This window comes from Nyctereutes procyonoides, unplaced genomic scaffold (genome assembly GCF_905146905.1).
Source record: "Nyctereutes procyonoides isolate TBG_1078 unplaced genomic scaffold, NYPRO_anot_genome, whole genome shotgun sequence".
Taxonomy (NCBI): domain Eukaryota; kingdom Metazoa; phylum Chordata; class Mammalia; order Carnivora; family Canidae; genus Nyctereutes; species Nyctereutes procyonoides.
The window spans coordinates 25742870-25764588 of NW_026575082.1; the positions used below are offsets into that span (position 1 = coordinate 25742870).

At 40.8% G+C, this 21719-nt stretch overlaps 1 protein-coding gene across 21 annotated transcripts in view; it reads left to right on the forward strand.

Moving 5' to 3' along the window:
- The window catches only part of LOC129514638 (nebulin-like), a 201565-nt gene that overhangs the window by 119649 nt on the left and 60197 nt on the right, over positions 1-21719 (forward strand). For all 21 annotated transcript variants that reach the window (XM_055333391.1, XM_055333376.1, XM_055333377.1 and 18 more), the window contains exons 90-113: positions 1491-1694; positions 1978-2082; positions 4104-4208; positions 4309-4620; positions 5333-5437; positions 5986-6084; positions 6277-6378; positions 6525-6632; positions 7047-7358; positions 8694-8798; positions 8901-9005; positions 9360-9467; positions 10249-10356; positions 10452-10565; positions 11000-11197; positions 11591-11695; positions 12376-12480; positions 12577-12681; positions 16111-16218; positions 18284-18397; positions 18755-18952; positions 19260-19364; positions 20023-20127; positions 20917-21024. In XM_055333391.1, the coding sequence (XP_055189366.1) occupies positions 1491-1694; positions 1978-2082; positions 4104-4208; positions 4309-4620; positions 5333-5437; positions 5986-6084; positions 6277-6378; positions 6525-6632; positions 7047-7358; positions 8694-8798; positions 8901-9005; positions 9360-9467; positions 10249-10356; positions 10452-10565; positions 11000-11197; positions 11591-11695; positions 12376-12480; positions 12577-12681; positions 16111-16218; positions 18284-18397; positions 18755-18952; positions 19260-19364; positions 20023-20127; positions 20917-21024 (3243 nt within the window). The remainder of the gene's footprint in view (positions 1-1490; positions 1695-1977; positions 2083-4103; positions 4209-4308; positions 4621-5332; positions 5438-5985; positions 6085-6276; positions 6379-6524; positions 6633-7046; positions 7359-8693; positions 8799-8900; positions 9006-9359; positions 9468-10248; positions 10357-10451; positions 10566-10999; positions 11198-11590; positions 11696-12375; positions 12481-12576; positions 12682-16110; positions 16219-18283; positions 18398-18754; positions 18953-19259; positions 19365-20022; positions 20128-20916; positions 21025-21719) is intronic.

Genomic DNA, 21719 nt, shown 5'->3' on the forward strand with positions numbered 1-21719 from the left:
TATTTCAACACCGTTGACTATATTCCCCATGCCGTACCTTTCATCCCAATGACTTATTCATTCCATAACTAGAAGCCGTATCCCCCATTCCCCTTCACCCATTTTGCCCAACCCTCCACCCCTTCCCTCTTTATAATTGTCAGGGTTTTTCTATATCTGTGGATCTGTTTCTGCTTTTTTTGTTTGCTTGTTTTTATTCATTTGCTTTTGTTGTTTAGATTCCACATATAAGTGAAATCGTGTGGTATTTGTCTTTCTCAGTTTGACTTATTTCGCTTAGCATAGTACCCTCTAGGTCCATCTATGTTGTCACAAATGGCAAAACCTCATCCTTTTTTTTATCCTGAGTAATATTTTATGCGTGTGTGTGTGTGTGTGTGTGTGTGTATACACACACCACATCTTTTTTTATCCATCCATCTCTTGATTGCTTCCATACCTTGGCTATTGTCAATGCTGCAGTAAACATTTAGGTTGCATGTATGTTTTTGAATTAGTGTTTTCATTTTCTTTGGGTAAATACCCAGTAGTGGAATTACTGGATCATACAGTATTTCTACACTTAATTTTTTGAAGAACCTTGTTACTGTTTACCACCGTAGGATTGGATTCTTAATTACCCCTTTAAGATACACCATGTGCCAGGTATTGTGCTAAGCACTGAAGAAACAATGGTGAATGAAGAGGAAGAACCAAGACAAAGTTTCAGACTTTAGGGAGTTTACATTGATAACAAATAAACAGATATTAACTAGACAATATCAAAAAATCTGATGGCTGAGAAATAATGATCGATGGTGCTATGAAAAAGTGAGGTGGGGAAAGATTATCTAAGGAATTACTACATTAGTGGGGATTGCAAGGGAGCACAGGAGCTGCTTCTATGAGGAAGACACAGCGCATTCCTACAGAATGACCAATATATGCAAAGGGGGAGGGCTGTATACGAACCACAAACCAAAAAGCCAGTGTGGTCAGAATGCATAGGTCAAAGGGAAGCATATAAGATGGTGCTAGATTATCATCACCTTCTAGTCCATGTAAAGAACTTGATCTTTTTCCTAAGGCCAGTGGGAAACCATGCAATGGGAGGAATGTTGTGGTGTCAGATTTGAATTGTGAATTTTATAAGGATCGTTCTGGCTGCTGTGCAGGGAACTTATTGGAAAGCCCGTTATTATTGCTTTAAAAGTCCACCCGAACTAGTATGAGGTTAAAATTATTGAAAACCTTCCATGCATCCCATAGAGAGAGCTCCTTCTGCATCACTCTGCTTTATGAGTGCATAGGTGCCCCGCCACAGAAAAAGCAGACTAGAACATTGCTGAGCTCTAACACATCCTAGTCTGCACATGATGAATTGTGTTTGTTGGGCCAGTGCTCAATTTTAATTAGTTTGTGGGAGGTAAAATATACCATAAAACTGCTTTCTTACTTTATCATAATTAAAAACAAACCCTGCTTCTACCTAACTTTGTTTTCTTTTCCAGGCCATCTATAAGGCTGACTTGGAGTGGTTACGTGGCATTGGCTGGATGCCCGAAGGGTCTCCTGAAGTGTTGAGAGTCAAAAATGCTCAGAAGATCCTACTAGACAGTGTCTATCGGACACCTGTAGTGAGCCTCAAGTACACAAGTATTGTTGACACACCGGAAGTTGTCCTTGCTAAGTCGAATGCTGAAAATATTAGTATTGTAAGTCACTTTTCCTCATCTTTAACCCAGTAATTTATTTGTAAAATGATACCATTGATGATTTTAGGTTTTAATATGTAATGTTAGTAGGATTGTTTTATTGTTATTTATAGATTTTAAACAAAAATATTAATTTAATATTAAATTTGAGTAACATGTGAAAAACTTTTAGGTGTTTTTCCTTAATATGAAAAATTTGGGATCAGAAAAGTTAAAAGTTGTGCACTGAACTAGAAGAATTAAAAATTGCAAAGTAATGTTGTTATTGTGTTTTCTTCTGCAGCCAAAGTACAGAGAAGTTTGGGACAAGGATAAAACTTCAGTCCACATCATGCCAGATACTCCAGAAATTAATCTCGCCAGAGCCAATGCTCTTAATGTGAGCAATGTAAGTACCTCAACAGACTCCCTTTTTGCTTAGAAAGTCACCCAGTTGGTGCTATGATATCCCTGGGGAGCTCTTTATAGGCTAGAGAGAAAAGATTGGCTGGCTGGGGATGGGGAAAACTCTTTACCATCAGCCCTCTGACCAGGAGTGAGGAAAGGAGCAGATCCCTGGCTCTGAGTCACCCAGCAAGGTCAGCGACCAACCTGGTGAGCCAATGTCAACGTGACAAAAGGGAGAAGAGAATAAGTTACAGGAAAGCTGAAAGAGGAATGAATGAAGAGACATACGAACAAGAAAGGGGCATTAATGACAGATGAACACAAAATAATTATGGGAATTCTTTGCAAAACTTTATACAAATTAACTTTAAAACCTGGATCTGTAGGGGATTTTTAGGAAATCATAAATTACCAAAATGACTCCGGAAAAAGAATAAAAACATATAGCAAGAAATTAAGATTATTAAGGACTCTTCTTTCTCCTCTCAGATGTCAGGGTCCTCCAGGTGATCTCATAGGAGAATACTTTCAAAAGGTTAAGACTTTAAGTGATTGAGGATTGATCCGTGTTCTCCAAGTTAGTAGATGAAGTTTACTCTCAAACCCAGATTTTTTTTAGTTCAGATAAAAAAATATATTTGACTACACAGACAAAAATGTATTACATAATTTAGAAGAGTATAACAGTATGTGCAATAAAACTAAATAAAAACAAAAGATTTTTAAATAACATAATAAGTTTACATTAAATATCCTTTAGTACATTGAAATATGGAGAATACTTTTTCTTTTGTACAAAAAGAGTCAATTGTTAAATAGGACCACCCAAAATTCATAAAAATACTTGAATGAAAATTCATACAAAACTTGCCTATACTTACAAGGGCAAAATTCGTGTGAGTACTCTTATTTCAAAGATGCAAAGCCCATGAAACTCTTAAGAATTAAAATTCATCTCTCCTTTCTACACTGTTATTAAAGCTTCCATATTGATTAGTATGATTTCTGAATTATACATTTAAATTATTATTTGAGTCTGACATTGTCAATACAGAATGATTCCATTTGAATATGAACCTATATTTTAAAAGCTGTCTGTAAATCAGCTTAACATTATATTAAGACTAACTTAATTAACTTCTCTGTATAAATAAAAACACGCTGCATTTAGAAAATGGCTATTGTGGAGGCACTTGGGTAGCTCAGTCAGTTAAGCATCTGACTGTTGATTTCAGCTCAGGTCTTGATCTCAGGATCAGGCTCCGTGCTCAGTGTGCAGTCTGCTTGAGATTCTCTCCCTCTGCCCCTCCCCCTGCATCTGCATGCTCTCTCTTTGTCTCTCAAATAAATCTTTCTTTTTCTTTTTTTTTTTTTTAATGGCTGCTGGGGTGCCTAGGTGGCTCAGTCAGTTAAGCATCCAACTCTTGATTTCAGCTCAGGTCTTGATCTCAGGGTTGTGATCTCAGCCCACATTAGGCTCCACACTGAGTGTGGAACCTGCTTTAAAAAAAATGGCTGTTAACCTCTGTGCCTCAGAAGGAACATCGAAAATTCCCAAATAATCATCGTCAACCGTATAAGAAGATCTAAGAAATCATCCTGGGAAAAAACCTCCCCACAAAATGTTTATAATACTGAAGATTACAAAATTGAGTTTAATTCTGAAATTAAATAAATTGAATTATTGAATTAAATCCAGTAATCATCATTGTTTGATCTTAACTGTATTTCAATGCTGCCAATAAACCGGTACAAAGAGCCATTAAGCTCTGTTATATAAACTGTGAACAACTACTTAGAAGCCATGATTTAAATTAGAACTCTCATCAAGCCCAGATCTTTGGACTCTAGACGCAGTTTCATATTCCAGGAGCGTGGTACAGAATCAACCTTTTACCTATTCCCTTCTTAAATGATTCTGGGGTTTCAAACTGTCCTGCTTTGATATTAATTCTACTGGAACCCCTGAAGTTATCAGTACATCTGAATCTGAAATGCTACCTTATTTTTTCTCCTCTTCAGAAAATTTACCGCGAAGGTTGGGATGAAATGAAGATGAGCTGCGATGTACGGCTGGATGCCATCCCGATCCAGGCTGCCAAGGCCTCCAGGGAGATTGCCAGTGATGTAAGTGTGACCTTGTTTGACTTGCCCATTTTTAAGCAAACAGCCTAGGTGCATCAGGAGCACATATTGTGATCCATCTGCTTTGTTTTTCCATCTCCAGTATAAATACAAGCTTGACCATGAGAAGCAGAAGGGACACTACGTGGGTACCCCCACTGCCAGGGATGACAACAAGATCCGCTGGGCCCTCATAGCTGGCAAGATTCAGAATGAAAGAGAATACCGGCTGCACTGGGCCAAATGGAAGACCAAGTTCCAAAGCCCTGTGGATATGCTTTCCATTGTGCACTCTAAAAATTGCCAGACCCTGGTCAGCGACATTGATTACCGCAATTACCTACACCAGTGGACATGCATGCCTGACCAGAACGATGTGATTCAGGCCAAGAAAGCCTACCAACTGCAAAGTGATGTGAGTGGGCTACATTTTAGAATGAGCTTTTCTATCATTTTGCAAAGACTCCCAGAAAGTTTATACCATTGAATTTTGTATCATCGCATCCTGTCTTTATATGCCAAGAGTTTGGTTTTAGTTAGACCTTGTAATATGGTGTCAGAAATCACCAAAGCCATGAAAGATTTAGATTCTGTATCAAGGAGTAAATGGTTGTGTGAATATAAATCTTAATCGTAACAGTAACAGTATAAAGACAACTACTATGAAAATATTATTTGTGGAATTTAAGTGGAACAACAGAGGTTGATACCGTAAGACAGACTTTGGCAGTCTTATAGGGCACAGGATATAGGCACAGAGAAGATTTTTTAGTTGATAGAGTGTTTAAAAATCTTTGAATTAAGTTGCCAATGCTTTTAAATCAGGAAATTTGGAGTACAAATCTAAGATTTCTTAGCTCTTTAGAAAAATCAGAATGAAGCTCTGGACATGCATTACCCTTTGGCCACAATAGCTGGAGCTGAATTGAGGCTAACCCCCTTTAAACAGAAAATATGTCCCCCAATTTTCCATATCACCTGACCTAATGAATTTATTTATGTTACCTGCTAGGCATACCTGCCTGAGTATGTCATCCTTATGTTATATCTGTCTGTCACACCAAGGGGTAGAATAAATAGGACCATGTGACTGAGGTTGCTGACATCACTCTGCCTTGTTTCCACAGGCTGTCTACAAGGCGGACTTGGAATGGTTACGTGGAATCGGGTGGATGCCGAACGATTCTGTTTCTGTCAACCATGCCAAACATGCTGCAGACATCTTCAGTGAGGTATCACAAGATCTTACCCTGCCATTCAGTGCATTTCCTGGGAGACTGAACAAAAATGTACAAGCCAAAATGCAGCCGTTCCCCATCTTCCATTTTAACAATCACAATTGCTGTTATTTATGTCAGACATACTTGTTCCCAAAACAGTCCCATACTGTCCCTATCACAGGGAAACACAACCACGGTATAATATGCAGTGTACTCAGCTGTTGCTTGGAACTGTATGAATTGAAAACTTCTTTTGTCACCAATGGCAGTACATGTGGGAGAAGTTTGTTCAGTTGAAAAAAATGTATTGAGTAACATGATGCATAAGATATATTATATGACTCTGGTAACTAAGCAAACCTGCTACTTTAAAATCCATGGGAGATATGAGAGGCCAACCCAGTTGTTAAAAAATAAAATGCTAAAAAGTCAAATTTGTCAAGAAGGTGCCATTCAAATACGGCTCTCTACACTTCTAGTAGAGAAAGACCCTTAAATCTAGTGTCTCTTTGTCCGCTCAGGCAGGACAAACCATCTGAAAGATATTTTCTTTCCAATAGAAAAAATATCGCACGAAAATAGAAACTCTCAACTTTACTCCCGTGGATGACAGAGTTGATTATGTGACTGCAAAACAAAGTGGTGAGATCCTAAATGATGTAAGTACATGGCTGTCATTCTAAAATTGTCAGATCGTGAAATGTCATTTCCAAAGATTTCCACCTACTTTAGCTCAGCGTGCAGTCATTGTCTGAGACACAGACTGTAATCATGAGATGATGCTAGCATTTGCCTGAACATTATGTTTCCTTAATATCAAGTTACTTAACCCTCTGGCCTCTCATTTCCAGATTAAATACCGGAAAGATTGGAATGATACCAAATCAAAGTACACCCTCACCGAGACCCCTTTGCTGCACACTGCCCAGGAGGCAGCCCGGATACTGGACCAAGTATGGGTTTCAGCCAGATGCCTGATATTCCTGGAGGGTGGCAGGGGGGACTGAGGACAAATATATAAAGGTGAGAGATGTATGTACATGACCAGCACCCTTCTGACTCCTTAGATTAAGCTCTGTTGTGGCTCTCTGTCTTTTAGTATCTCTACAAGGAAGGCTGGGAGAAACAAAAAGCTACAGGTTACATTTTGCCTCCAGATGCAGTACCATTTGTTCACGCCCATCACTCTGGTGATGTTCAGAGCGAGGTAATTCATCCTTCTACGAGTGCATGCTGGGGGCTCCTGGGGCTAGCAGGCCTGGCCAGGCCTGGGGATGGTTGGAGTCCCTGCTCCCTTCTGGCCCTCTCTGTGGGCTTTGAGAGTGTTGTGTTTTGTTGCCTTCTTTCAAAGCTATGGTTTGAGTGTTTACTCTCTTCTATTCCCTCACTTCCTTAAAATCTCTAAGCTTTCCAATAAAACATAGGCAGAATTAGAAAACGAATGGTTTTTTTTTTACTTTTAAATTGGTATTTCTTCATATTTATTATGTCAGTACTTTTTGTTCTATATTCTCGGGGAGGCAGGTGACAAAAGGCTGAGGGACTGTGTGTGCTCATGTTTCAAGCTCCCCTTTTCCTTGTCAAAACTGATGGAATCTCTATTTTTTTTTCCTCCCACCAGCTGAAATACAAAGCTGAACATGTAAAACAAAGAGGTCATTATGTTGGTGTTCCAACAATGAGAGATGATCCTAAACTGGTTTGGTTTGAGCACGCAGGCCAGATTCAGAATGACAGACTGTACAAAGAGGACTACCATAAAACAAAGGCCAAGATCAATATACCCGCTGATATGGTGTCGGTGTTGGCCGCCAAGCACGGGCAGGACCTCGTCAGTGATATCGATTACCGTAATTACCTGCACCAATGGATCTGTCATCCTGACCAAAATGACGTTATCCAGGCAAGGAAGGCCTATGACCTACAGAGCGATGTAAGTGATTTTTGTTTCTTAATGACCTAGGAATGTATGGTGTACTTGGAGAGTTATAAGCCACACTCTGGAAGCACCAGGCTTTGAAACTTTGAGCCATAAATATTGAATTTGTTCCCAGAAGGGAATTGAGGCTGAATCTGATGTAGAGAAAGACCAGGAGCAATGATTGACTGACAGCTTTGCCTTTTTGACTACATATTTCTGAATAACTTTCAAAGCCAATTTTTTAATTGGTTGTTTTTTTGTTTTTGCATCATCTTTGACATCACCAACATCTCACATCGGCCTGGGAGATTATCAGCTGATTTAAAATAATAAGTGGCTTGGGGTGAGAATGGAGAGTGAGTTGGGATTTTAACAATGCTAGGTGGCAGTTAGCATAGGCAAAGACCTGGGAAAGCCCTTTGCCAAGCATCTCTTTTCCTTCCGGCGTTTATGAACGACTTGCTTGCAAAGAATCAAAGCAAAAGGGAAATAAAATACTGATAAACTATCTGAGGGCCCAGAATGTGCTCACACAGAGCTTTGGTGAGGGTAGGGAAGAGAATACATGACCTAGGCCACCTTGCAGTGAGGCCTGAGCCCAGACCTCTAGCTGCTGCCAGCAGCTCATAAGGAACAGAAACTCCATGCATCAACCTGATGCTCAGACGTACCCTGGAGCTAACCCACCTGGTCTTCTCATTACCACGTTGGAAACAGGAAGTCAGGCTGCCTGCCACACAGGTGCTGAGCTTGAACTTGCCACCTCCCTGTTGCTGCAGCAGAACGATGGTTATGGACATTTAACCAGATCAGCAGCTCCATTGTGGTTGGTGTGGAGTAGGGAGGGGAGAGCTAGGCTTGGCCAGGGGGATGTGTCCCCTACTCTACCATACAGGAGCATTTAGTTGTATCCCTTCCTTTATGTAGTTAGTCTAAAGGTCCCACATATTTCTAAGTAATTAAATATAAGTTCATCTAAAATCACACCCTCCTGGGTAAAACCCTTCCTTAGGCTCAATGCTAAAAACAATGGCTCCCTGCCCGTAGCTCCCATAGCCCTTGAGTGTTCTTGCTTCTACACTCTCCACTTATAAAGGAATATAAAAGGAATCACGAGATTCCTTTATACTTATCCCCCAAAGCACCTAGTACAGTACTTTGCTCATAATAATAGGCTCATGAAATACCTCTCAGGTGAACAGGTAAAATCATGATTGCATCAATGAGATGACAGTCACTAGAGGGAAATCCTTAAAAAGCTCCTGAAAAAGTTGCTTCAGACCTACTGTCTGTAATCCTGTGCCTGAGTCATTTATGCCTGCGTTGTATGTCTCTTCCTGCTCTCAGAATGTCTACAAGGCTGACCTGGAGTGGCTCCGTGGCATTGGCTGGATGCCTCTGGACTCTGTGGACTACGTGAGGGTTACGAAGAACCAGGAAATGGTGAATCAGGTACACAAACCCTGTTCTTGCCTAATGCCTGGCCGCCTTGCCTGCCAATGGGGGCAGGTACCCACTGGAAGGAGACCGGTCTTCATCTCTGTTTCCTTGCAGATAAAATACAAGAAAGCTGCTCTCGACAACTATCCTAACTTCACAAGTGTGGTGGATCCTCCAGAGATTGTTTTGGCGAAGATTAACTCAGTCAATCAAAGTGACGTAAGTTTGCTTTGTGTATAGTGATGTGTGCATGGACTGGGGAGTTCATTGTGTGTCATTGACTGCATTTGCTCACCTGCAGGTAACTGCTTGTAAGAAAATGGACAGTGGGGCGGGAAACTAGAAGATCATCTCTGGTGGGCATGTCTTTAAAGTCACTAGTAAGAGGTGTACTTTACTCACTTTCAAAAAACATCTATATTCTTGTCCAAATTAAATCTAATCAGTTCGTTCATTTTAAATCTCTAAATGTAGACTGATGATTATCTTGCTGGGTAGAAACAATGAAACTTTAAATATACATTTATATTAACCAAAGATTTGGATTGGTTTTGTCTTGTTTTCTCTCCTTAGATAAAATATAAAGAAACATTTAATAAAGTATTGAAGGGCAAGTATACATTTTCTCCAGATACACCATATATCACCCACTCCAAAGACATGGGAAAACTCTACAGTACTGTAAGTTTTATTTTATGTGATTTACAACTCAATTCTTAATTTTAAGCTCTTAATTCATCTTCTTGGCTGATTTTGTGAACAACTGAACTTATAAGAGCTATCATTTTTATTGTGTTTAATCTTGTTTATTAGAAATAACTGCTCTTGTTTTTAGAAGTAGCATTTATTCAGCTGTTTTTTTTTTTTTTTGAGCTCCAAAGATGTGCCAGGCACTGTAGAAAGCGCTACGAGGCTAATGCTCAGAGAAGGCCATCGGGAGCCCATGCCAATGAGGGGGATGGACAGGCAAATAGATAATAAGGTAGCAGGTGCTATACCAGCTGTAGGTGTGCAGAGGACTGAACACCTGCTAACAGGGAAAAGAGAGGAAGGGCCAGTCCCTCTCTGGCAGTCATGTATAAATATCTCCAGCCAACAAATGGAACACTAATTTAATTCAGCTGAGTTAAAGGATGATGTGTGTGTGTGCGCGCGTAGTGTGTCTGTGTGTATGCCCAATGGGAAGCAATCTTTGGTGATTCTCTACCTGTGTGAAAATGTATTTCCACTTTTACCAGAACTTAAATACAGCTATACTCTGTTATAAATGTCCTAAAACACCCTGATGTCTGTAGATTCAATCTGCAGTAAACCAGAAGATTCTCCCGTACTCTTAGGTAGACGCAGTAAGGGCTCTTGGCCTTTAAACATAAATATTTTACCTTGGTTTTACCATTTTCTTTTTAGCAATACCTGAAGGAAGTTGACTACAAACTTGCTGACACATATTTCTTTGTTCCAGATACTGTACAAAGGGGCATGGGAAGGGACCAAGGCCTACGGCTACACCTTGGATGAGCGGTACATTCCCATCGTGGGAGCTAAGCACGCCGACTACGTGAACAGTGAGGTCAGTGGTGGTTTTTCCTCTGTGCATTCGAGAGTCTTCTCCGGGGAGCTGGTCCGAAAATCCCAGGGATTCTCAACGTTGTACCTACTTCACAGCTTAAATACAAAGAGACATATGAGAAGCAGAAAGGCCACTACCTGGCTGGAAAAGAAATCAGTGAGTTCCCTGGTGTGGTCCACTGCCTGGATTTCCAGAAGATGAGGAGTGCGGTAAGCAAAGCTCACTGTGACGAGGATTTGAACCCTGGAGGGTGCTGTTAGGGCCTGTTGGTGACCTGTTCTTCGGTTGAGAGAGCCATGGGGTGGTGAGGAAGGAGTCATTCCTTCCCTGAGATTCATCCCCACCCCTGCCGGTTACCGTTGGTAACTATGGGCTTTCCTCCCTTTCCTTCCCTCCTCCACTTCCAAACCCACAGTGAAGTACCTGTTTGAAAAAGCAGAAAACACAAGGTGACTACTTACCCCTGTGTTATGAAAGGAAGGGAAATTGGGAACAAAGAATATATTTAAAAAGTATCTTTTAGCCTTTGTTTATCCTGAAGGTACTAATCTATACAAGGGATAAGACCCTGAGAGAGATGGATCTGAATAATTAACATTTTAATCTTTCTTCTTTTTGTCTTTAAAAAAATGTGCTTCTTTAGTTGAACTACAGAAGAGATTACGAGGATACCAAAGCAAATGTGCACATCCCCATCGATATGATGAATCACGTGCTGGCCAAACACTGCCAGTACATCCTCAGTGACCTGGAGTACCAGCACTACTTCCACCAGTGGACGTCTCTCCCGGAAGAACCCGGCGTTATTCGGGCCCGCAACGCGCAGGAGATCCTGAGCGATGTATGATGCCCTTTCTGCAGCTTGACTTAGTTACACCTTCACTCAACCGTGCCTTGGCCCCCTATGCTCCATTTGTCCCCGTATTCATAAATTTTGCTGCTTTTTAAAGCACAGTGGCACACATAACCACTTTTTGGTGTGAGAATCCCCTCTGAGCCATGTGACCCTTATGTTAAATATTTAACCTGTTTTTTACTCTGGACAAAACTTTAGCTCTTCCTCTTCTCCTAGGCTTTTTTAGATCAGGGCCGGAAAGCCCTCCAGCTGGTGCGGGGCCCACCCTATGACCGCTAAGCCCTCAGCACAGCCAGTGGCTGATGGGAAATTATCAAAATGCCCGATTATAAATTCAGTTAGTACCTGTCACCTCTCATCATCCCTTCTTTCTTGCAGAACGTGTATAAGGATGACTTGAATTGGCTGAAAGGCATTGGATGCTACGTTTGGGATACGCCTCAGATCCTCCAGGCCAAGAAATCCTATGATCTCCAGAGTCAGGTGAGATCTTCCCAGAAGGACTGGCTCTCTGTGGGTCAGTGGAATTGTGGTGCTTTCAGTGGGGTGACAGCCAGGCCAGCCCTGTGCCCAGGTTGGAGAAAGCTACTCTAACAGTATGTGAGCCACAGAAACCAGAGGCCCCTGCCTGATACAGCCTCTCCTGATGACCTGCTCTGGTGTGGGACCTTCTTGGTTTTGGTCTCTCCTGGGGTTTAAGCGTTTGATGTTTGTACAAAACGTTTCCTGCGAGGTGTTTCAGAGTGAACCACCCTCAAGCATCAATACGGAAGTTGTTTAGGTTAACTTGCAGAGAGTAGAATGCAAATGCATGCTTTGACCTTAGGGACGTAAGTTCTGAAGTAGAAAAAAAAAAAGTAGATGTTTGGAAAATGTCCCCAGGATATGGTTTAGCTCTCCTAGGGCGGGGTAACAGATGGTTGAGGCACTCAGGGATGGGGGTGCGTGCATGGAAAAGTCAACAAAATGACAAAGAGGATCTGGCAAAGAGCCAGGTTTTGACGACCATACAAAGTCAGCAGGAACACAGAACGATGGCGTCTCTGTTACTATTAAAGCAGAAACCCAGAATGAAATAAAGGCTCATCTAAGTTGGCACAAACCGCTGATTCTGATGGCAGACGTGTATTTTACCATTTCTGGTGCTTGCTTTTTCTTTACAGATACTGTACACGGCAGCAGGTAAAGAAAATCTGCAGAATTATAACCTAGTCACAGATACACCACTTTACGTGACTGCTCTTCAAAGCGGCATTAATGCCAGTGAGGTGCGTCTTCTCAGACTTCTCTCCCGGGACAAGCCATTCCTGTCCTTCTGTATTTTTGAACAGCAGAAAGGAATAACCCATCTTTTTTGTGTGTAGGTGAAATATAAAGAAAACTATCATCAGATTAAGGACAAATATACAACAGTCCTAGAAACAGTGGATTATGACAGAACCAAGAACCTGAAGAATCTTTACAGCAGTGTGAGTTATTTTTCTCATCTTCCCTGGAGACAATAATGGAATAGTTGGGATAGGGACCTTATCCCCCAGGTTTTTTCAGGCACCTCCAGATTCCTACTTTATCTCATCAGTAGACCTAGTGACCATTAAATGAGCCCCAAGTGGAGTATCACACCATGCCGTGCATTGGCACAGATTTGGGAGCTCCTTCCTTATTGCAGGTGGGCACAGTCGAAGCTATGCTACCCTCACCCTGAACTTGTCCTTCCCTGGCTTCTCCACAGGCGAGGGGCTTACAGCCTACAAAGACACTTTTTTTTTTCTTTTCTTTTCTTTTTTTGGTCTCCTCTGAATTGGTTAATTCAACAAACTTTTTATTTTTTTATTTTTTTTAAATAATAAATCTATTTTTTATTGGTGTTCAATTTGCCAACATACAGAATAGCACCCAGTGCTCATCCCGTCAAGTGTCCCCCTCAGTGCCTGTCACCCATTCACCCCCACCCCCCGCCCTCCTCCCCTTCCACCACCCCTAGTTCTCAACAAACTTTTTAAAACTTCATTTTGAAATTCTTTTAGATTTCCAGAGAAGTTGCAAAAATAGTCCAGAGAATTCCAGCATAGTTTTCTCTATAATACAACCATGGAAACTAAATTAACGTTGTCGCAGTGTTAATTATAGGCTTCATCCAGATTTCACCAGGGTTTTTCCACTAATGTGCTTTTCTGTGTCAGGCACCAGCCCATCATTGCATTTTGCATTTAACTGATATGACTCATTAGCTTTCTTCAATCTGATCATTTCTCAATTTTTCCTTGACTTTTTCTGATTGTAACACTTTTGAGGGATACTTTCCAGTTATTTTGTAGAATGTCCCTCAATTTGGTTTTATATGATGTCTTATGATTAGATGAAGACAGTCCATTTTTGGTGAGCGTAACACAAAAACTTCTCTCCGGCATCGTGGCAGGTAGACGTGATGCCGGTAGCTGGTGATGTTGAACATGGTGACTTGGTTAGTTGGCTGCCTGCTGAGCTTCTCCACTGTAATGTCACAATTTTTCCTTTTGTTATTAATACATATCCTGGAGGGAGATACTTTGGGACTTTGCAGATAGCCTGTTTCTCTTCAAATGTTCTCTCATGTATTTTACCATCATTGATGGGTCTTGCCTGAAACAACTTTTATTGGTGATTTTCTGGGTTTTTTTTTGTTTTTTTTTTTATCCCTCCTACATTTATTAATTGGAATTCTTCGGTAAGAAACAAGCCTTCCTACCATTTGGGGTTTTTTTGTTTTTTTTTTTTTTTTTTTTTTTTTGTATCAGTATGAACTCATGGATATTTAATTTCTTCTATGTGATGTAGTCTGATATGGTTATTTATTTTGCTCAAATCATTTCACCTTTGCCCATTGGGCACCTTTCGGGGTGGCTCCTATAAGACCTTAACATACTCTGGCATTGTTTTTGAGCCCTTCCTTACATTCTGGCACCACAAGATACTCATCTTGTATTTTCCATGTTCCAGACACCCCTCTCTCCAAGGAGCCCTGGTCTATGTATTAAGGATTGGCATTTAAAAGGCAAAAATCTAAGCACTAGGCGTGCTCACTGCTGCTGGGACCCTTATATGGACAGAGCTTAGAAATATATTATGGATACTAACCTCTGTATGCATACATATCAGTATTTATTTCCATTGTCTAATTATATCTATGCCTAAACCATGAGTTCCTATTGATGCTTCCTGTATCATTCAACACCACAGACTTTAGACTATCTTATTTTTCCAACTTGTGGCTTTTTTTTTTCCTAGAAAGCCTGGCCCTCATTACCTATGATATGTTTGCTTATTTGTTCAACTTTTTTTTAAAGATGTATTTATTCATGAGACACAGAGAGGCAGAGACACAGACAGAGGGAGAAGCAGGCTCCCTGCAGGGAGCCTGATGTGGGACTCGATCCCAGGACCCCGGGGTCATGCCCTGGGCTGAAGCCAGACACTCACCCCTGAACCCTCCAGGCGCTCCTATTTGTTGAACTTTTATAGGCACATAGTTTTTAGGATTGCTAACCCATATTCCTGTGAGAAATAAATATACTAACTACAGTATCTTATTTGGTTATTTTTGTCTATAGCTTAATGAGTCAAAATACCATTTTCAAAAGTCAACTAAATTGTTTTCTAACTCCCTTCAGCATAGTCTTGTCATGCATTTGTAACACAATTAGGTTTATTATGATTTGTATTCCACTGGCATCCCCTTCCCCATTCCACTTGATTCTGTTTTAATTTACACACAGTAAATCATTCTTTGTAGTATATAGCACTACAGGATTTTTTTTAAAAAAACAAGATTTTATTGATTTGAGAGAGAGAGCATGAGCAGGAAGAGGGGCAGAGGAAGAGGGAGAAGCAGACTTCCCTCTGAGCAGGGTTCTCCAGGCTCATCGTGACCTCAGCTGAAGGCAGATGCTTAACCCACTGAGCCACCCAGGTGCCTTTGGACTATGGCTTTTAACAAATGTGAAGTCATGTATTCACCCCAGTGAAGACACAGAAAATCTATCACCTCAAAATTACCCTCTTGCTTCCTTTTCCTTACTTGAGATCCACAGAAGCATTTTCTGCACCTATTTGTAAAGAAACAAACTTTTAAAAACCTTTTCTAGAATGTCATGTAAATGGGATTATGAAGTCTGCAGCCATCAGGTCTGTTTCTTTGTCTTAGTAAAATCCACATATGTACTCTACACGTTGCTGTAAAAACCAGTAGTTTATTGTATTTATTACAGAGTGATATTCAGTTGTATGAATATACCACAACTTATTCATTCACAGTCGAGGGATACTGAGTTGTTTCTAGTTTTTGACAATTATGAATAAAGCTGCTGTATACATTTGAGTATAGGTTTTTGTGCATATGTTGCATATGTAAGTTTTCATTTTCTTGAGTAAATAAATACCTAGGAATAGAAGCAATTCTTGCATTCCCACTAGCTCCAAAAAGTAAGAAAGGATAAATAGATTTTAAGTGGTTTTCACCCTTCAGGAATTCCTAGACCTACAGGAAATGAACACAGCATCAAAAACTTTGTTTTAATTTCCATACAGTAAAATTTCACTCTTTGTGGCCTATAATACTATAACTTTACAAATGTACAGTCCTATATTCACCACTGTCGTCAAGATACAGAAAAGCTCTTTATCGCTCCATGATAACTGCCAAACTAGAATAAGTACCATGGCAGAGAACAGAATAATTGACCGTAAAATTATGGTTGCAGCATTTAAACCCATTATTCACCGAGGGGGACATGGGTCCTACCGAGTATGAAGATCAGGGGTGGTTAAGCCGTGTCTGAAAAAAGATACAGGAAAAATCCCCTGCAATCCAACCAGAATGCATTTCTCTATACTCACAAGATGGTTTTTAACCCCTGTAGAACCTGTACAAGGAGGCCTGGGATAGAGTGAAGGCCACCAGCTACATCCTGCCTACCAGTACCATGTCCCTGACGCATGCCAAGAACCAGAAGCATCTGGCTAGCCATGTAAGTCCAGTACAAGTGTGATGGCCTCTTACCCACCCTCTGCCTTCCCCAGTTCTCCGCTCCTGGAATTTTTCTAGCTGACTCATGTGTTTTATAATATGTTTATGTATATTGTAAAAGAAAATCTGAAATTACAATGAGCTATTTAGATATCATAGTAAGGTTTATGAACTTCAACCCTTTATGCCCAAAATGTTCTTAAGTAAAGCCTTTTTTTAAAATGTTTTTATTTTAATTTTTTTAAATAATAAATTTATTTTTTATTGGTATTCAATTTGCCAACATACAGAATAACACCCAGTGCTCATCCCATCAAGTGCCCCCCTCAATGCCCATCACCCAGTCACCCCTGCCCCCCGCCCTCCTCCCCTTCCACCACCCCTAGTTCGTTTCCCAGAGTTAGGAGTCTTCATGTTCTGTCTCCCTTTCTGATATTTCCTACCCATTTCTTCTCCCTTACCTTCTATTCCCTTTCACTATTATTTATGTTCCCCAAATGAATGAGACCCTATAATGTTTGTCCTTTTCCGATTGACTTATTTCACTCAGCATAATAAAGCCTTTTATTGTAAAATTACCTATAACCTTCATTGCAGTCCTAAGAAGCTAGTTCTCTTTCAGAAAAATAACCTCCTTTAGAGACTTTTACCTCTTAATTGTGAACCTTTTACATAGCATTTTAGATCAGTATTTCTCAAACCTTTTTTTTCTACCAGTGAGAGTTTTGTGTTTCAAGTCGACATACACACACACACCTGAAGTTTATGTGAGTTCCTTCTGACATAAATGTTTTACAGAAGACTATGTACTGCCAAACTAAAGGCAATACACTCTGATCATTTCAATTCTGTTCCATTCGTTTAAATGCTACTGATCCAATAAATTGATTTCAGTGCCTTCCAGCCTAGAGATACGTGTTTAGCAAAAGACTTTGTTAGACCAGTATGTGGAATTAATTTAATATTTACCTGGAGGAAAAACCAATGTATGTGACTTTACCCAGAACCATGTCTGTTTGGAGGGCTGCAAACACACTAGCCCAAAGGAGCAAACTTCATTTGGGAAGAAGAGTTTTGTAACTAGAATTTAGAAAGCTAAACAGAGGTTTTCTCCTTTAGTCATGAAAAAAGTTATAGATGCAGAATTTTCAGCAACTTGTTTTTGGAACAAAAGATGGGACACAGAGAAATCCTTTAAAAGAAAAATTTCAACAGTAGTTCTTTAAAAATGTGCCTTTGAGTACTGTCTTCTCTATAACCAGGGAATGGTTTAGAGGTAAGGAGTATGTGAACTAATCTCGAAAATTCTGCTGGGAATTTTGGTTGGTTTCCAGTCAATAAAGGACTTCACTGCAATTCTGGCACAAATATTCCCATATTCTTCTTCTTTTTCCTTTTTTTTTTTTTTTAACTAAGATGTGGGCCTCTGAGTAACGAGAGAATTGTTATCTTATCATGTGCTAGGAGCTTGGATCTTAGTCTCCATAAGGGCCTTAACTCCTAGTTCATGAAATCATGGAGCATTAATTCAGTGGCAGTAGGATTTAAGAACTGTAAGCTGGTTTTCCCATAGAAATTGGTTACAGTGTATTTTTTGGAAAACCTTGTAAAAACTGAAATTCAAGCACTGTGTCTCTTAAGCATCAAGGTAATCAGTTACTAAAAACAAATTCCTAAGCACATTTTTCACCTTTCATTCATGGTTAAGATAAGTAAAGTCATTATCATGAAAGAGATTATTTAAAAATTATGTAAACTGTAAAATGAGTTTGGTGTAGTAGCAGAAGTACTAGTATGGGTATGGACATTTTTAAAACAGTAATTAAATTTTATAGCTCTCCACAAATTAAAAAGTAGTATCAGATATAGTTTCATCCTCAGACTAACCCCGTGGCAGGTACTCATGCTACACCTCCACCTCTGCACAGATGAGGAAACAGGCTCACAAGAGGTGACCCCAAGTTGGCTGGACGAGCTGGGCCCGTCCTATTTAGTCTTGCACTCTTTACCAATATAGATCCATTACTCTCCAAAACTTTTTCTTCCTTTGTACTTTTTCTCTGTAGATCAAATATCGAGAAGAATATGAAAAGTTCAAAGCTCTTTATACTTTACCAAAAAGCGTTGAGGATGATCCAAATACAGCACGGTGCCTCAGAGTTGGCAAGTTTAACATTGATGTAAGTAATCCCAGAGGCCTTACTTCACAGCAAAGCCAAGTAGTATAGCCATCTATCGCAAATCGGAACATTTTCCACACTGACAAATTGAATTTAAATAAAATATTTAAAAAATTTTCTGTCAATGCACATGGCGCTGACTGTGCGTATATGAAGAAGCGAGGTGTTACTTTAACACATGCTGCTTACCCTACCCCTATGAATCTGTAGACAGTGTCAGAAAATTCCAGATCCCACTTGATTGCCATACATTGTTTACCTCGACTTCTCTGGTGTATAAGAAGGGTTTAAGAACCAGATTGCCTTGATACCTTGCACAATTCCCTAAATAATTGGCGTATTATTTTATCTTCACAGCGCCTATACAGATCAGTTTATGAAAAGAACAAGATGAAAATCCACATCGTGCCTGACATGGTAGAGATGGTTACTGCTAAGGATTCTCAGAAGAAAGTCAGTGAGATTGATTACCGCCTACATCTCCATGAGTGGATTTGCCACCCTGACTTGCAAGTCAACAGCCACGTCAGGAAAGTCACAGATCAGATCAGCGACGTAAGCCCACTGCTTGTGAAGGTCCCCCTCGCTGGCTCCACGTGCCCATCCTGAGGGGAAGCAGACCCACCTGCGTCTGTACCCTGGCCTTCTTCCAGCGTTGTTGTCCTTTGTACCTGTGGGTCTGTCCCAGGAAGCAGGGCCCTGTGTGCCAGTGTTTTCAGGGCACCCTCAGCCTCATTGCATAACACCTTTCGAATTTCATTCCATAAAGTCATCCTCGGCCCACAGGGTGTCTGTGTTTTTGGTGTTTGAGTTACGGTCAGTTTCTTTTTTCTGATTCCCTCTATCCAACACAATCCTTTAGATTGTATACAAGGATGACCTCAACTGGCTAAAAGGCATTGGATGCTACGTCTGGGACACTCCTGAAATTCTTCACGCTAAGCATGCTTATGATCTACGTAACGATGTGAGTTTGCCCTATCTTATGGGGTTTTTTAAAAAGTATATTTCCTTTTCTACATAGTCTAAGTCAAAGGGAGAGTTATGGACATTGTCACAGACCAGCTATGTCTTAAATGATGTTGAGGATGGCTGAGCTGGAGAATGATGCTAAGGAGCAGAGAACGGCCGTTTCTTGGAATGCACATAGCTTTCCTATTAAACAACATGGTCAAGCTGTCCTGTTGTCTTTCCCTGGCGCCTCTCTCTACACTTGGACTATTTCACATCTATCAAGCACATGATTCTCATATTAGGGGAATCTCACTTGTGAGGTGTTTGTGATGCTATAGACAGGATCTATTTAAAAAGAGAATTTGCTGAGCAAATTAACACTGTAATCAAGATTAAAAAAAAAAAAAACAAAAAACAAGATTTCAGTAAAAAAGCTTAGATGTTCCTAGAAGAGCAGCTCTCAAGCCTGCTAGAAGGCTCTAGAAGCTCCATAGGACTATAAGCATCCATTATGCAGATTGTCATAAAATTCAAATGCCTCCTGGTCAATTGAATAAGTGCTAATGAAAGTAAATGTCATGAGTTTTAATAGCAACCAAACCCTCCATGAAAGCAGCAATTTCTAGAACCATGAACGGTCTAACACAGGCTTCTTTTATTCCTCTTGGCAGATCAAGTACAAATCTCATGCACAGAAGACCAGGAATGACTACAAGTTGGTCACAGACACTCCGGTCTATGTGCAGGCTGTGAAAAGTGGGAAACAACTGAGTGATGTAAGTGCCCGAGGGGAAGTTGTGTGGGCCACCACTCAAGCAGACATGGCAAAAAAAAAAAAAAGTGGCTTTTTCTAACTGGGAGACCAGAGTTAGTGCCTTAGAAAGTTACTTATGGTTCTGCTTGTATTTCCTAAAATCTGGTGTGCTCAATCAGTTCCCAGGGTGGAGGTAGAAATGATATAACTCTATGGAATACTCAGTGTTTTAGAGCTTTTTGCTTTAAAACTTGCTTTTTGAGGCCTCGTATCAAGAGCAGCAGTTGTATCTTGCTGGGTCAGCCTTCTGGAAAATTAGAGCTGGTCGTGGCAGGATGAGGGAGGGGGGCAGGCCACGTGGTGAGCAGTGTGGGTGCCGTGGGGCCCTTCGTCCGTGGTCTGGGCAGGCCCGGTGCCCAAGCCTCAGCCGCACGCCGCACCCACTATCTGATGTGGGGGGCAGAGCCAGCACACGGCTGCTCTTTTTTTTTCTTTTCACTAACCCCGCAAATTAATAAGTAAATATCAAATCCCACCAGTAAGTTAGAATGTAAAAACCCATTGTTTTGAAACTTAGAGCCCTAAGATAGCCACTGTTCCCTCCCTATGCTGAGCCATGTCCTCTGCTTCCCTTTCACTGTGGGGTGCACACGCCACTTGCGAGACTGTTGACAAGACAATGATGGATCAGTTGTTTAGGCAAAAGGAAACCTTCCTTCCTTTCTTGAAGAGAGACTTAGGTTTCCATTTACTTCTTTCCAACGATGCTGCTGCGATCAGAATCAGCTGACCCCTCTTCTGTCTGACACAGGCCGTCTATCACCATGACTACGTGCACAGTGTCAGAGGCAAAGTGGCTCCAACTACGAAAACTGTGGACCTGGACCGGGCCCTTCATGCACACAAGCTCCAGAGTGAGGTGAGCAGTGAGAACCCAGTGCAGGGGCCAGCAGAAATCCAAGAGGCCTCCGAGGGCCAGGCCACTGGCTTCTGCAGAACCCTCCTTGGCTTGGGCTTTATCTCAGCCTGACCTTCTCAGTTGTCAATGCTGTTCCATTCACCTGAGTTAAAAAACAAAGAAAAAACCCAAACAGTACACTGTCTTCCCTCCTGGTTGTCAGGATCCTTACACCATGCAAGCAATGGGCATTCTTAGAGCAACATTGCATTTACATTTACAAGATACAAGGAAGAGAGAAAGCCAACCTGTCTCAAACAACTTAAAACCAAAAAGACAAAGAGAAGGCGCATAATCATAAGGGACTACTAATAGTAAGAGAAAGGGCTAGAAATTATTGTTGGAATTCAGAAGAGAAAGAAACTGGATTCCACTCACGTGTTTAATATCCCTTTTGGGTGTTACCTGGTCAGGCTACTTTGGTCTGTCTTTGATGTCACTCTCCTATAGTGAATGTTGAAAGACATTTGGTCTCTGATATCTCTGATACTATTCTTACTCCTGGAGCTCCCCCATAAAACAGGCTATTTAGGATCACGGTCAGAAACTCCTTTCCTCCATCTGCCAGGGATCAGAGAATCATGACCTCTTCATGGCCTGACACTGTGTTTATGGGAGGGATGGGGTTCCAGGGATGTGCCTTATCATTATGACTG